Source organism: Amblyomma maculatum, chromosome 11 (assembly GCF_055883805.1).
Source record: "Amblyomma maculatum isolate TAMU_Amacu chromosome 11, ASM5588380v1, whole genome shotgun sequence".
NCBI classification, from domain to species: Eukaryota; Metazoa; Arthropoda; class Arachnida; order Ixodida; family Ixodidae; genus Amblyomma; species Amblyomma maculatum.
In genome coordinates this window covers 32,124,101-32,140,813 of record NC_139354.1, presented here as the reverse complement: position 1 = coordinate 32,140,813, position 16,713 = coordinate 32,124,101, and the positions used below count along the sequence as shown (strand labels likewise).

Genomic DNA, 16,713 nt, shown 5'->3' with positions numbered 1-16,713 from the left:
CGGAGTAATTTCGACCACCTGGGGATCTTTAATGTGCACTCAACAGCACACGGACGTCACTTCATTTCGCCTCCATCGAAACGCAGCTGCCGTGGTCGGGTTCGAATCCGGGAACTCCGGCATAGTAGTCGGGCGTCTTACCACTACACCGCCCCGGCGGGGCATCTAATTTCTTTTTCACTCCCAACGAACAGTAAGCCCCCTGGGAATTGTTTCTGAGAAGCTGTAGATCCCTGCACTCTTTTTTCTTCACTGCGGGCAAGCAGGGTTCATCAGGGCAACATTGTGGTGCAATGTTATGTGCCACTTTCGGTGCACGCTTGAGCGAGGAAAGCACGCCTGTACCTGCAGTGCTGCTGGTGGTGGTCCCCATTGGGGAAGCCGTGGTGGCTGGTGGACAGCACTGGCTGGCGGCAGGATACATGGGCGCCACAAAAGGCACTGCGCTTGACCGGCCACTACGCCAGCTGGGGCGGCAGCGCTCCACGCAGCCTGCATGAGAGGTGGGTAGGCAATGCAGACAGCCGGCTTGTCAGGATAACAAAACAGGGGCTCTGATTGACCTGGTAGTGAGGTTTAATGCCGCAAAGCGACTCAAGCTATGAGAGAAACCTAGTGGAGGCCTCAGAAAATTTCAAACACCTGGCGTGCTTTATTGTGTGCTGACGTCGCGTCGCACACGGGCGTCTTGCTTTTTGCCTTCACCGAAAAGCGGCTGCCACGGCCGGGATTTCATCCTGCATCCTTGGGCACAGCAGTCGAGTGCCCCAACTACTGCACCACCACGGCGGGGGCAAATGGGGACTCTGAACTGGCACAGGGGTGGCAGAGAAAAAAACCACACAAGGTGTGCGTCACCTTTGTTTGTTTGTTTATTTAGTTATTTACTTGTTCCTATACAAATTCAATATCACACTTGGGATCGCTACGGTAGGAAGATATAGAAATTCATACAGCATAAATAAAAATTAAGCACAAGAAAAAAAATACAGCATGGTGGATTGCAGTGCACGCAGCCGTTTTACCCTAGGTCTCGCGTCCTTCTTTGTCTCCTGTGTGTGGTGTCATCTGAAAAATGCCATCTGAAGCTGAAAACCATCTAGCCCATCTACAAGTTCTTTCAAATCATTTGTACACATCTCAGTACCCTTTGGTGTGTCAAAGTTCATCTTCTTACGTTCAAGTTAGCGCCGGTCTCGTGTCTTTCTTTGTCTCCTGAGTACGTGTTTGGCCAGCGCTAAAAATACTGTCTGAAGACGAGGAGTAGCCACTCTAGCTGGCACTTGGTCTGTCACCACTGCTTGCTGCCACAAAGTTACGTGAAAAAGCCAACAGGTATTCGACAACTATGTTTTTCACAGCCTCTATCAAAGCAAGAAAAAGATCCTCCGTTTCTCCAGTAAGAATATCCAGAGTCGCTGTCGTACCACCGACTAATCTGCGCTGCTCTAGAATGCACTCGAGACAACATTTTACATTATGAGTTCGGTTACATCGAACTACTGTAAGGTTTTTTCATCCGCTCGCTATAATGAAACTCAGAAGTATTTTAGCCCAAAAAGTAGAACTTGGTTGAAAAGTAGAACTAGAATTCGTCTCAGTGGAATATTTGTCATGAATGGGTACATGTTCCTACAAGAGACGTGAAGGCTCCTCAATGAAGTGCGGAATGTTGCACACGTCCAAATTATTGGAGCCCGAAGAGTCTGTCAGCGACTACGCAGGCAAGGGCGCATTTTCCAACACTGCACAGCTTTGATGTGCGTTTGTGAGCAACATCTACTGGCATCCACACAGCCAGTACTGCACACAGAGTTGCGACAGCAGGTGATCAAGAAGGTTTGGTTGTAGGGTTTAATGGATCAAACTTGGGAGAAGAAAAGGCAGCAGAGTCACATCAAACTCCCGAAATATTGTTCAGTGGTAGAACCCACGTTTAGTTAAGCACAAATGACCTTGTAGCAGTGATAACAGAATCGCCCATGCACTCTTGGCAATGCTCAGTTAAAAGGAGGTAGCGATCCTTTCAGAGAAAACACCAAAAGCCCAGATGGCAGCCTCGAATACTGAAGAAGCCGCTACGCATGACCATGACCATTCGCCGCTTCTCCGTACGCAACTTGCGTATCAGACAGGAACTGGTGAAGTAACAAAGTGATGCTGATAAACATGCCAAAATTTTGAGGCACCAGATTACCACATTGTAATAATAGGGATGCTACTTTCACTCAAAACAAAGCTTTCATTGTCTCGAGCATGCCAGGTTATGAAATCCAAATTTCGCCGTTCCAATTTGCAAGCAGGCTGTTAGTACACTGATATATGCTTCAAAAGGGTGACTGTCGAGTCCTTCAAGGCGGTAGGAAAGATTTTAAGCGCAATTTACTTATCAAATCAATCTATCTTTTTTTCGCTCCGCAACGGTGCAGTGGTTAAATGCCTGAATACTGTGCTGAAGTACCAAGGATCGATCCAGACCGCCGGCAGCTGCGTTTTGATGGAGGCAAAACGAAGAGGCGTCCGTGTGCTGTGCGATGTCAGTGCACTTTAAATATCCACAGATGGTCGAAATTACTCAGGAGCCCTCCACTGCGACTCCCCTTTCTCTCCGCTTTCACTCCCACCTTCCTCCCTCCCCTTAGGGAGCGGTTCAGGTGTCCGTGGAACAAGTGCTACAAATACTGTGCCTTTCATTTGCTGTGAGCCAGTCATTATTATTATTATTATTATTATTATTACAGTAGAACCTCGCTGTTGCGTTCCCGGGTGCTGCGTTTTCCCGGCTGCTACGTCCTTGTGGTCGAGTCCCAGCATGACTCTCATAGACTTCCATGTATTAGAAACCCCGCTGTTACGTCGTAGCTTGGGACACGTTCCCGCATGATACGTTGTGAACTCGCACCCCAAGCCAACCCGAAAAACAAGCAGCGACGGCCATGTTTACTTTTTCGGCGAAATGACTTGGCCTGGCTTGGCCTAGCGTTGCTGGCGTGTCTACAGAGGGCACTAGTGACGCTTGGGCAGGCTGCGTCATCATCATCAGCAGCAGTAGTTGCGCTTTTTTTTTTTTTTTTGCGTCTTGCTGTCTTTCATTACTCCATGCTCCATCCTTTGTGCGGTTGGTGTGTGCGCGACTGACTTCACGATTGCCGAGCTTAGGACTCTTTCCGCGTGTATTTTCCGGCTGTGAATTCGTTCCGCGGTCGTGTGCACACGCGTCCAGCGCACTCAATCGCCCATCTGGCACGTGCCAACCGTTCAGCACGTAAATACAGCAAGATGGCATCAAGAAAGCGCAAAGCGCTATCCTTGGAGGATAAACTGAATATTCTCCGCACTGTGGATGCAAACCCAACGCGGAAGCGGGTGTGCATCGCTAAGGAACTGGGACTTACGCCATCCACCCCCAACTCTATTGTTTCGAAAAGAAACGAGATCGAAGCAAATGGCCAGTCCTTTGACATCAAAAGCAAGCAAGCCCGCGGTGCGAGCACGTGCAGCTTGACGAGGCGGTGTACAAATGGTTCAAGCAAGCCAGAGCTGCAGGTGTTAATTTTGATGGCACCATTTTGCGCGAAAAAGCACTGGAGATAGCAGACAAGCTCGGGATCGTCGATTTCAGTGCGTCAAACGGCTGGATCGACCGATTTAAACGAAGGCACGGAATTTGCTACCGAACCGTGAATGGGGAGGCCGCAAGCGTGGACGTGGCTACTGTAGGCAGCTGGAAAGAGACCGTGGCGCGCATTATTGACGGCTACGAACCTAGGGACATTTTCAATGCCGATGAAGCGGGCCTCTTTTTCAAAGTACAGCCCTCGAAGACAGCTTAAAAGGCGAGGCTTGCCACGGCGGAAAATGCAGCAAAGACCGTATCACCGTTTTGTTGTGTTGCAACTCGGATGGCTCCGAGATAATGAAGCCGTGGGTCATCGGCAAATTTCGAAACCCACGTTGCCTAAAGAATATATGTTACCTGCCCTGCCACTACAAGAACAACAGCAAGGCTTGGATGACGTGCGCAATTTTTGACGACTTCCTCGCGTACATGGACTCGAATATGGGCTGTCAGGACAGAAAAGTCGTCCTTTTTTTAGATAACTGCTCCGCGCATCCTAAGGACACTACGTCGCTGCAGAACATCAAGGTGGTTTACCTTCCGGCCAACACGACCAGCCACCTTCAACCCTTAGATGCTGGCATCATCAAAAACGGGAAACATTTTTACAGGAAATGCATCGTGAAGCGATCCCTGGCCTCTGTGGACCGCGGGCAACAGCCAACTGGCATTACGATCCTGGATGCCATGCACTATCTGGCCACGGCATGGAGCACTGTCACCGCCACAACGGTCAGGAATTGCTTTGCGAAGTGCTTCGGCGACGCAGACAGCGCAGCAGAACCAGGAACCGTGGACAACCCCGGAACCCCCGAGGACTGCGAACTGGACACGGCCATGGAAGGTTGGCGCGAACGGGATCGTGTACAACGATTACGTGTCTGTGGATGATGCCGTTGCCACCTCCGAGATGATGACTATCGACCAGATCGTGGCCGAGTGTGTAGACGCGCACAACAGTGGCGACGAAGAGGAAGAGGAGGAGGAGGATGCGCCGCAGCCGGAACCGACGTTTACATCGGCTGTGGCGGCATTGGACCTTCTCAGAAGGTATGTTCGCGACGATCGCGAGAGCCACATGGCACTGCAACTTTTGGAGAAGCGAGTTGTGCTCACCGGACGCGAAAAGATGCGACAGACAACGCTGCATGACTTCTTCAAGTGATAACAAGGCAATAAATGCATTCAGTTGCCCACTACTGTCATTTTTCAATTTGTCCTACTTCCTGGCTCCTACGTTTTCCGGCTCTTACGGTTTTTTTTTACGGTCCCATGAAAAACGTATCAGCGGGGTTACTTTTGCTACAAGACAAACAGAGAAAGAGCCTCAGATGCAATGTTTACCAAGAAGATAAAACTGAATGGTGTTTTGACCCCGGCGTCCCCGACAGGACTACAATATTTTCCCTGGCGGCTCAACAATCGCAGCAAAAACGCAACAATCGCAGCAACGTAGAAAACGTTTTCTTAATTCTTCAGCACAACTTGCAGAAGTTTAGCATGCAAATGCAGAATAGAATGACGATTTTAAATATGCATTTACATTTCAAGTACTTCATCTGGAAGACAAGATACAGCAAAATAATGCCATTTCTTACAGGCCAATGTGCTGATTTCTCTTTACAAAAGACCACTTTTAGGGATATGCACACGTTTCAAAAGGTCCACTGCACATGCTAAAGCTGAGAAAATTTCTGTAATGTCATTTTGTTGATCACAAATAAATGTCAAAAGTCTGAAAGAATTATGCATGTGGCAGTAATTAGCCAAAATTTAGTCTGAATGCTGATATATCACAACTAAAAAAAAAAAAAGAAAAAGAAGGAAAGCTTTAGGATGTGCGGTGGACCTTTTGAAACGTCTGCATGTTCCTAAAAGAGGTCTTTTTCAATAAGAAATTACCATAAAGGCCCTTAAGAAACGACCTAACCAGGACAGTTATTTTGCCACACCTTCTCCTCGAGATGAGATATCTAATATCTAAATGACTATTTGAAACCAGCATTTCATTCGGCACTCGCATGCTATGCTTCAGCAAGACATGTTGAAGAATAAAGAACAAGTTTTCATGACCCTGACACCCCCATTAAATAGGCTCCATGAGATATTCATCGGCCGCTCTCACCGTCGGCGAGTGGAGACCCCTGCGGCATCAGCAGAGGCGGCGGGGAGTTGGAGGCAATGCCCTGGTTGCTCCGGAGTGGCGCCGGGGGACGCAGGGTCAGATTCAGGGGCGGAGGAGGGCCTGGGCGAAACGACCGAGACGAGGAGGCACACTCAACCCCCGTGCAAACACCCCACTCCCGCCATCCAACGAGTGCCAGCAGAACAGCATTTAGAACTCTTAAAGTCACTACAAAAGCACATGCCTTGTGTGCAGATAAGATATGTGCTTTGTGCAGCATTGAAATCATAATACAGCAGCAGCTTGCCTAAGTGGACCTCCGCTAATTCAGAAATATGGATCATTCGAACAATTAACATCGTTCCAGCCAATATCCATATAAGACAATGGCACCACACGCTCGCTGCTTCAGATGCTATGAAATCTCTTTCCAGTGTGAATCAACAGTACTCGGGTACGACAGGCACGGGTCGCAGTTTGATAAAATAGCCCTTCTCAAACATGAACTAATGAATTCAAAACGAAATGCAGCTCAGCTTTACTCAGCTTGGATCCCTGATGCATGCCCAATAGCCACTATAGCTATGAGCGGGCAGCAAAGCAACTATGGAGCAATGGGGCACCAGGAATCATTTGGAGTGCCGATAAGACCTCAGCACAAGCCTCCTTCAGACCTCATTCAAGTTAACCAATGACGAAGAGGTCAAATTTTCAGCTCACACAGTGATTCAAACGTAATGCATCCGGCCTTGGTCAAGCCTCTTTCGTGCGGCAGGAGCATGATACTACAAGCTACGCGGCTTCGAAATACATCAAACATATACCCAGCCAAACAAAATTTTGAAACTTCTTTGAATTAACCGAGAGTATGAATTTTCCGAGTCAAGAGTTATTGCGTGTCTACTATGCTGTACTAAACAACGCAATGGTGGCATCTTATCTCTGTATGAGCCACCACAGTGCACTGCCTCGTGCGAGAAAACATGGTCCAGATTGCCGGTGCCCTTAAGCTGACAGCATATTGCTCGACAGGTGTGTTCAATAATGGCAGGGAAGCACTTGTAGGACTAGACAACCCCCACTGCACAGCTCCAAACTATATCACGAGATAAAGAGCACACTGATATTGAACATGACTTCACGTTGCACAGGAAAGCAGACTTCCAGGTTTTGCAGTTGATTCCTAAAGATTCCACACACCGACAGCAAAAAGTGTGTTCAAGCCTCACATTGAAACCTTTCTTTATACTTTTCTATTTTTTTATTGATTATTTTGTTGTTTTTTAATTGCAGTTAAACAGCTATTTTTTATTTTTTATTATTTTTTTATTACAGTTAGACATGGTTACAAAATTGTAAAATGTCCATGATTTTTCGTTACATTCGGGTTTTCGTTATATGCAGCTTTTGCACGAAGACTCGAATGGAAAATGCAGAACGGAAACCAGATAAAGAATTGAACCTAAGGGAAACCACTTTGAAAGTGTTTACTGTAGATCAGAATTACTCGAAGTTATAGAAGCGCCACTGCAGCGGCCTAACACATCTGCCCCAACCCGCACAAGGAGTCTACGAGAGGACCAGGGAGAGAGGAGTGGTGGTGGAGTCGAGAGTCTGGGGAAGAGAGTGTGCAGTCGTGCCTCGCCTGCGTCTTCACACATGTTCCGTCTCACCCAGTACCACTGCTCCATGAAAAAGACTCTCTTGCTCTGCAGTGCCGGCGCTCTCCACCGTTCCCGCTTCCGACACTTGAGAGCTCGCAAGTAACCGCATGGCGGCAATGGGTGTACGCTGGTTGCCCCACTTTACCCCATAAGTTTTTGCTTAAACTACTGTAGTGCCATGTTCCAAAAGCGAAAGCAGCAGAGACTGATGTGTTTGCCATGTAGATGTGCAGTTGGCGCTGAAACACTGCAGGCACGATGCATCAACTGCAATTGCTCGTTGCGATCTGTCGGTTCACGTGATATTGTCATGAAACTTGCAGGGCTTTGCCAAATTTCCAGTAATTTAGCACTAGTTAAGATATAGTCAGCGCCTGGGGTTCGATATCAAGGTCAACCGCTGCAACATGTTTGTTACATGGAATTTTGAAATAAGTGAAATTGAATGAGGGCGTCGTTGGGGAATTAGAAAACATTGTAACATCGAGGAATTCACTACATACACACACACATACAAAATACACAGAGAAGTGTATGTTTATTTTTATTTACTTCTATTCTTTTATACCTTTAGTATGGCTACTGGATATTGATTACCAAACGTTTAGATACTTTAGACAATTTAACCAAAGTTGGCTTGTTATGTGGCTACTGTAGTGGCTTATGGCTATTGATTACCTAACTTTTGGATAGCTTAGCCAATTTAGCCGGTGTTGGCTTGCTATGTGGCAACTGTTCAGCTGGCTATGGGTCTGCCTCGTTTGACACATTCCTTTAGACGCCACTCATGAGCCAAGAAAGGCTTGCACCATAATAACTTGGAGGATAAGGCAAGAAGAAAAAAGGCACTAATTAGCTCCTCATCCCAAGCAAATGTCTGCAGCAAGCAAGCCATTCCGCGAAGCACCGCCGCCTGCTCACCTAGAGGGGGCGCCTGTTGTGGCGGCGGGCACTTGGGCGAAGGCGCCGTCCTGGTGGCTGAGGGCGGCCGCTGCTGGTTGCTGTCGTCATCCCCTCCATCCTCGTCTTCCGTGCTGTTGTTCGTGTTGTTGCAGCCGGAGGCACCGTCTTCAGGCGTCGCCATGCGTGTCGTCGCCATGCTGCCAGACGGGGTGAGTGGCGCCGTCTCCGGCCAAGACGTACACCGGGAACTACCCCTGCAGGAGAGAAGGAGCGCAAAGACCAAGCCTCACTCGCACAGCTGCTTTTCGGAAACTGCAGTCACCTCGGGATGGCGTGAAGGAAGTTAAGTTCATATATAAAAGCAAAACCAAAACGAAGTAGTCAGCACATTATCAGAGAGGAGTTTTTCGTCAACCCTGCCGTTGCTCACACATCACAGCTGCAGTCAGTTAAACAGCACACTGTGTGGGTTTGAGGAGTGCTATTTCGACGATCGCTTACAATCAATAAAACACGGACATGACAATCTGACCCGCAACGTCTGTCTCGACACTAGAGCCTTACATGGGCGTTGCATGAGACTGTGCCAACAATAAGGCATCTGTATTTCAAAATTAATGGGAGCCAATTAAGGGGGGACACGGCTCTTCGTGGCCGAAAATCGGTCTAAAAATCAGATTTTCGATTCCTTCATCTTCGCGGTCCTGAAACGCTTCGCAACTACCTGCAAATATTGGTTGCATAGTATCACTTATTTCGCACGCTACAGCATTCCAAAGTTGTGAATCTGAATGCTCGGCTTTTTAATTGAGGCCAAATCGTGCTGAGTTTTGATCGGCTGCAAATTGAGACATGCACGCTCGACCAGCATCAATTTGGTCTCGTTTGGAAGCTCGTGATTCAGGCTATTGACATGTCACGATTGGCATCCGTGAACGAACACCCGAAGCGGCAAACAAAGATAAAATTGCGCAAAACGAGCGCTGCTATTGGGCTCCGAAAGCATGTGACCAAACTGCCCACTTTCGGTTAGCTGCCGGCGTCGACTGCTTGTGGCCTGGCGCCATTTTGAAAAAGGCCACGCAGTTAGGCTTAGCTGGTTTAGCGGTGTTTCATCGTCATGACCACGGCGTAGAATGCAGAAAATTTAGGTTTGAGCGTCATACTGGTCTAAAAAGCGAAGAAAGGTAGAGATAAGAGGCGCGCCGGTGACACGGCATCCTATTATCCGCAATCTGTGGCAGTCGTTCTGCGATGGGCTCATAACTAAGTAGCCGATGGTGATCGGGACCACAGATAGCAGAGCGCACGATTCCCTTGAGGCAATTCCTGCCACATATGAGCATCGCAATCATGATGATACAGCTGAAAAAGTGATACCTAAGCAGTTTTCATTGCCGCAACAGATTGAGCACTCAAAAAAGTTCGCGGCGCGCGCGGTCGCGAAATGGCGTCACGCGCGGCATTCGGAATTGCAAACCTTGCCGAAATAAACTACCTTCCGAGTTGCAGGGCAATTATCTCGAAGGTAAGGTGCATTCACAACAAAAACCAGTTATAACTCCTTTTATTGACTTGCTGTTAGCCTTGGCAATTCAAAAATATGCCAAGAACATTTTTCGCCAATTTCTCCAAATTTTGGGCACAGTCCCAATTTTGGTGGAGTGATTTCTTGGCTTCTATAGCAGCTATCGCTATAATTCTTTTTTGTATTTGCCAGAAAGATAAACTCATATGTTCTGCAGCAACACTGCTTTTTAACTGTTATTTTGCTGAAATTATCAAAATAAATCATTTGTCCCAGTCACCAAAATGAGCTTTTTCTTTGGCAAGTTTGAGAAGTCAACTTCCAACTTTCTTCCAAATCATCCCAGAATGCTCATTTATGCTTTAGCCCTGAAAACGGTTTCTTGAGGGAACTAGCGGTCCGGTGCCAAGGAGACCCGAGCCCCTCGTTGCGAACAGTTGCGTGGCCCTGAAAAGGTCCGTTGTGATGCTCGTGCGGTTGACCGCTCGCGTCTTCGTGATCCCGCCACATGGTCCGCGCTTTATGTGCGCGATAAAGGTGTTAACACTTTCATGTGCACAATCGCGAACTCTGCACTGGCATAGCATTCCGCGCTGAGGTAGAGGTGAAACTCGCATTAGGTTGCAGTCTTTCCCGACAGAACGAACTTAGCGCCAACCGACCGTTCAACACAGTGTGACGACTCCGCCGCAAAGTAGTATGCGGCGGCAGCATTAACACGAGGTGCATCGTGATCCGGGATGCAATTCACACTGTAATGTGAACCCGCGGTGTTGTCGTAACGCAAGTCCCAACAGCATGCTTGCGCCCGGTGCCTTCTGGCTTTTGTTCCACGCCTGTTTCTTATAGCTTGCAAAGGCTCGTTGCATGCACGGTTACAATCTACCGTCTTACGGACTCGATCGCAAGGGAAAAAAAAAACTCGGCACAAAGCGGTGCGTCAAAAAACAAGAGCGCAAACGCAGAGGCGCGCGAAGCAGTGGCCACGGCGGCGAATGCAAATCAGAAAAAAAAATAAAAAATAAAAAATGACGCGCTGGTCATGCCAGCCAATCAGAGACCGTAAGCGGCTTTCGGAAAACCGGCGTGCGCAGCCATTTTGAGATAGCGCAAATACCGTATTTACTCGAATCTAGGCCGACCCCCTAAATTCAGACGGTCAGAAAAAAAAAAAAAAAAAGTTTACTCGAATGTAAGCCGAACGAAAAAAGGCATTGACTGGAACTAGAACATGCATTTTATTGCGCTTGCGACGCTCATTGTAGCACGTCCAATGCTCACTCGCTGTCTTCGTCGCCGTCGCTGTCCTCTTTGTCGCTGGTTTCCTCCCACAGCGCACTGTCTTCGCTTCCGTCCAGCGCGTTGGAAATACTGCACTTTCGGAAGGCCCGCACAATCAGTTCGGCCGGAATCTCCTCCCACGCCGCGGCGACCCAGTTCACCACTTGGCTAAGCGAAGCACGCTTGATGCGCCCGGCCGGTGTGAGCTGGTGATCTTGCATTGTCAGCCAGTCGTTGTAGTGCTTCCGCAGCCTATCCTTAAATGGCTTGTTGATGGCTACGTCGAGCGGCTGTAGCTGGCTCGTCATACCTCCGGGGATTATCGCAATGTCCGTACCGCCATCCGAAAGCACGGACTTTACGGCATCTGTCAAGTGGCCGCGGTAGGAGTCGAGAACCAGGAGCGACTTCTTGAACAACAGGGCCCCGGGACGGCGTTGCCAAACGGTCTTCACCCAGTCTTCGACAAGGGCACCACTCATCCATCCATTCTCATGGACGCGCACAAAGACATTTTTAGGGAAAACTTTTCCAGCTGGAAGCGTCTTCCGCTTAAATATGATGTAGGGCGGCAGTTTTCGCCCATCGGCCATGCAACATAACATCACGGTAAAATGTTGCTTCTCGTACCTAGCAATTCTGACTTTTACCTGTTTTGCGCCCTTTTCATTCACTGTGAACGCTACCGGCATGTCAAAACAGACTGGGGTCTGGTCGGCGTTACCGATTTGGCCCAGTCTGTAGTCCTCCTCCAACCGCTTCTTGATAACAAAGCGCTGGAATGCGACCAGCTTCTCCTCAAAGTCAGGGGGTAGGTTTTGGCACACAGAAGTCCTCCGTCACAAGCTGAACCCGAAATGCTTCATGAAGCGAGTGACCCAGCCCCTGCTGGCCTTAAATTGGGTCCGTCCAACGCCTCTAACGTTTGCGATCTCCCTCGCCTTCGCCTGTATAATCTCCGTCGTCACGGGCATTGCACTTTCCCTTTGCTTCCTAATAAAATCAGCGACATCCTTCTCCAACTCGTGGTGTCGCCCGCTCTTGGGTCCAGTGAAGGCCATTCGCTTTGCAGCGCAGTCGAAAAGCTCATTCATTTTTTTCATCCACGCCGAAGTCGTGCTGAGCTTGTAGGTTTGACGTCTTCTCCGCCTCTAAAACTACTTTCCGCTTAAAAGCCGCAGTGTAATGGCATCGCTTGGTTGGAGCCATCGCGCCGCGAACACGACTGCTTTTTCGAGGGCACGCAGAGACGCACACAAGGAAACGCGAAACGAGGAGACCTTGGTGCAACGTTCACAAAAGCAAAATGGAGCCTGCAAACCTGCAAGCTTCAAGCAGTAGCCGCGAGATGGCGCTACATGTCTAGCGGTTGCGGGCAAACCGCATCCTCGACTCTAAGCCGACCCCCGACTTTCGTAACTAATTAAAAAAAAAAAAGTACCGGCCTAGATTCGAGTAAATACGGTAGTGCACAAAGAAAACAGCTTCAAACCAAGCCCACGGTGGCGGCAATCAGCCGGCTGGAACGCCCGCGGGAATTTCGAACAAATTTCCTCTTTTCGGGGGGCATTTTGTGGCTACCGTGATGTTTTGAAAACCAATTTTATTGCATTTCCTGACCGAATTCAGCGTTAGTAATTTGAGCGCAGGTGCTCAAAAGGTTAAACCTCTGAAAAATGGGCTTTTCTCAAAATCCGATTTTTTTTTACCATTTTCGACCGTTCTAAGACCCGCGTCTCCCCTTAACGGGACCGTCAGTTCCCTGGCTTGGAGCCAAATTGGAACCGAGCATTCCTGCACTGCAAATATCCTGGCCAGCGCAAGAGGCGATCATTTCGAATCACCCAGCCTAACTTACACTGAAGATAACAGACCACAGAAATTCTCCGAATCATGAGGGAAGTAAGTACAAATTACTGAGGCTTCACTGTACTAATGTTAACCAGCACACAAAGTCGCCGAAATGCGAGGAAGCAGCACTCGCAACACAACAGACCTGAGTGGTGGCGTGGCGCCACCCCCAGCCGCAGAGGAGGACCCCTGTCCGCCATCGTCGTCGTCACTAGCATCCTCTGAGGGGGGCTGACGGCGGGGGCGCCCCAGTCGAGGCGTGTCCTGAGCCTCTACCCAGGCGCCCCCTTCCTGGGCACTCAGCTTCAATACCAGCCGGCCCCCTGCGTGAATGAATGCCATTCAGACTCCTGGAACAAGAGACTGTTCGAGTTCTATGGTGCATGCGTAAGCGGTTCAGGCTCTCATAAGCCAGGCGCAGGGTCACGTATGTTTAGTCCTCACTGAGAGTTTGCGTCGTTATCAAAAGTGTCGCTGTAAAACTCCCCAGCCTCGAGCCATCCTATTGATGAACACATCGGAACCGGATGTCACTACCAATTCCGGTTCCGGCGTTTCTGCCAATCAGGTGATTCGAGGTCAGGGAGATGGCGACACTTTCAGTAACGACACTAATTCGAAATACAGATCTCTGTCTGGTATACTAGAAGATTTGAAGTTCTCAGAAAGTACAAGGACCCACAAAATGTCCATTTCGGCAAGCTGACTGTGTTGATTTTTTTCTTCATGGTACGAATACTTTGCACAATCAGAGGTTTGCATAACGAGACCCTACTGTAGTTCAAGCTGTTTTGAGAAATTGCTCAAAGTGCAGGAACATCAAGGAATCTGCAACAAGCGAGTAATTATTCCTTGGCATCCACCTAAGAGCAGCCATAAAGTTGCACAGAAAAGCTGCACAGCTTTCACAAGGATGTCACAGCCTTAGGAGAAATAACGGGCCATGACAAATTCTCCTGCAACTACAAAGTAATTTCGTAACACACTAAATGCAAGAAAAAGTAGATACCTAAACTTATACAATGCTCATTGGCCTGTAACTATACTCTTGCCATTGCTGTTTTTTGCCCTATTTCAAGTGAAGTACGCATTTGAGGAAAGTGTTTCACTCTCAAATACAAGAAATTAAAAATGTACGCATGACACTGGTATTGTCGTTCTGAACACTTTCTTTTTTAAATTTTTATCCGTACCTCTTTCAGCCTTATTTTTAAGCATTTCTATCCAACTCTAATTTACTACTGCTCTGTCCCATACGCAGAAAATACTACAGATTAGCACCCAATTTAAAAATTGAAAGCAACATAAGGCAAACCTCTGTTTCCCAAGAAGAGAAAAAATATACATACATGTACCGTATTTACACAATTTTAACGCACCTCGATTGATACGTGCGGCAATATTTAACGCCTGGAAACCACGAAAATAACTTGCTGCCAATTCTACCACACAAAAAAAATAATGCAGTGAACAAGTGTTTCAGAATTACTTGAAACATTTAAGGGGGGACACCCCTCTTAAAACTTTTTTCCTTATTTATGGGTGGATCTGACTGAAACTTGCACCATTAATGTACTTTTGCATGCTGATTTCAAATATCTGATTAGTTTTCTTGTAGATGAAATAGCTTTCAAAATAATCCCTAATTCATGTTCTTCGTTTGGAGGTGAGTTAATTACTAAACACTTTATGGCATGAGGAGAATAGCCCTGCCAGAGTGATCTAGAAGGATCATAGAGTGCCGCTAGTCATGAATTAACGTGGTAGAAGAATTTGAACCAAAGTTACAATAAGTCAAACTTTTATGAATAAAAGCCCAGGTTGGCACCTAAGATTGATAATTAATTCGGTAAATGTTGCCGCATAATAACTGTACATATTTTTGTCCTACGGCACTGTCGAAGGTTTTCTCTTTCTAACAAGACAAGAATGAGAGCTATAGCACAAATAGACTAAGAGATATCTCTCCTCCAAAATTGCAGCACCCTCAAAATTGCAGTTTTGAGAAAACGAGGAAAAACACTTCACAGCATGTAGGTGTAAATTATGTCAATGATTGATATGTCAACAAGATCAGAAACAGGTGGAAAGTGATCTGAAGCGAAAATTAATGGCCTATGCCAATTTGAGCCAAAGTTACGCAATAGGAAACGCTTGAAAGGAAAATTCCATTTGGGTACCGAAGACAACATAACCTTCTCAGCAAATTTTCTTTTGTCGTCACTGCATTTACCTTGGTTTCATGAGACTCGCAGGATTCCCTTTCTAGAAAAAAAATTTTTAAAGCAATAGCAAGAACAGGACCAGAGATATTGATCTTTAAAAAATGCAACACTACCAAAATTGGGGGATTGTCGGAAGCACTCAAGCCTCACGGCATTTAATCAGGAAGGGCAACCCCAAAGACCTCATGCTATTAAAATGCACCAGGAGCATAGTCGGGGTGCATGCTGTCGCGGTGTTTTCTTTTTTCTGTTTTAGCAACGCCAAGCGAAGCCGCCCGCTTCTTTGCAGAACGTACGCTACGGTGCAAGTCCTTTTCTTCAGCTCTCCTGGACCCAGTTGCTGTCACATTTGTACTGCATTCTTGCAGAATTGCTGCTGCTGTATGCTTGCAGCCGGCATTGAAGCGCAGCACAGCTTCTGCTGTGGCTGCTTCCACAGCAAACAGTGATGAGTGCCGCTCTTTGTGGATCAAGGTCCAGATGACCGAGTGGAAGCTTTCGTTCGAGTTCTGGATCTTCCCCCGAATGCACCTCTGCAGCAGGCTCTTCTCTGATAAACGACTATAAACAGGCAAAAGAGCATCAGCCACATCTCTTGGCAGACTGTAATTGTGCTTTGGTGCAGGCTCCTCTTTTGCCTTTGCAGCGTTGTGGCGGCACCATGACTTCTCACCGGTAGGACACAAACTGTGTTTGGGGCAGTCATCAGTAGATGTGATGTGGTAATATGTCGCCATCACAGCTCGCTGCATGGCATCCACATCACCTACATTTGATCGAAGCGCTCGGCCATAATATATTGCCAGCTTGTCAACTAGATCAGCTGTCAGCCTTCCTCTGCCACCAAGACTTTGCTTCCCTGCACCCTTGTGTCTCTGCAAGAGGTTGCGCAAAGCTGCTCCCATACGCTTGTGCACGTGATTTATGCAGTCCTCTTTGACTATTTCAATGTAGCCATAGATTGCAGCATCTTTAAGAGCACTGAACGTGCGACTGTCCCCATCGCATAGCATGGTTGTGTAGCGCATGTTGTGGCGCTGCAGAGATCTTTCAAACAGAATTTTGCCAGCCTCTACTTCCATTTGACCAGCCTTGGAGTTGGTGTTTTTTTGGCACTGGTGGCGTGATTTCCAAAGTTCGTAGCCGTCAGTGTTTGGCTTGGGACCAATTTCGCAGCCCAGACAAAAGTTTGACAACACCACATAATCAAGCACGTAACCAGTGAAGAGTTCCACCACGGCACCGACGCCTATATGTGATGAGTGTCCGCGCGTCATCCATGTGCCGTCGTAGCACACGGCAATGTTCCCCCTATGCCCAAAACACAAGTCATCGTAGACCTTCGCCACTGCCTGCGCGGCTTGTGCCATAGCGGTCGTGGCGGCTCGGGTAGCAGCGGGTTGCAGTGTGTTCTTCAGATGCCGTTGAAACGTCTTGTTGTGCATCCCGCGCCGCGACAACCCCATCGCCGAAAAGATATCGTTCATTGCTGTCTGGCCGTTACCGGTCGACAGCAT

General features: G+C 47.9%; 1 protein-coding gene across 3 annotated transcripts in view; it reads right to left on the bottom strand.

Annotated features, from left to right (window-relative positions):
• LOC146173416 (uncharacterized) overlaps positions 1-16,713 on the bottom strand; it is a 40,097-nt gene that overhangs the window by 8,405 nt on the left and 14,979 nt on the right. Inside the window, exons 6-9 of one of the 3 annotated variants that reach the window (XM_084584251.1) lie at positions 13,117-13,294; positions 8,330-8,565; positions 5,745-5,864; positions 346-492 (exon numbers count right to left, since the gene is read on the bottom strand). In XM_084584251.1, coding sequence (XP_084440377.1) covers positions 346-492; positions 5,745-5,864; positions 8,330-8,565; positions 13,117-13,294 — 681 coding nt within the window. The remainder of the gene's footprint in view (positions 1-345; positions 493-5,744; positions 5,865-8,329; positions 8,566-13,116; positions 13,295-16,713) is intronic. The other 2 variants (XM_084584252.1, XM_084584253.1) reach the window with 2 other exon arrangements.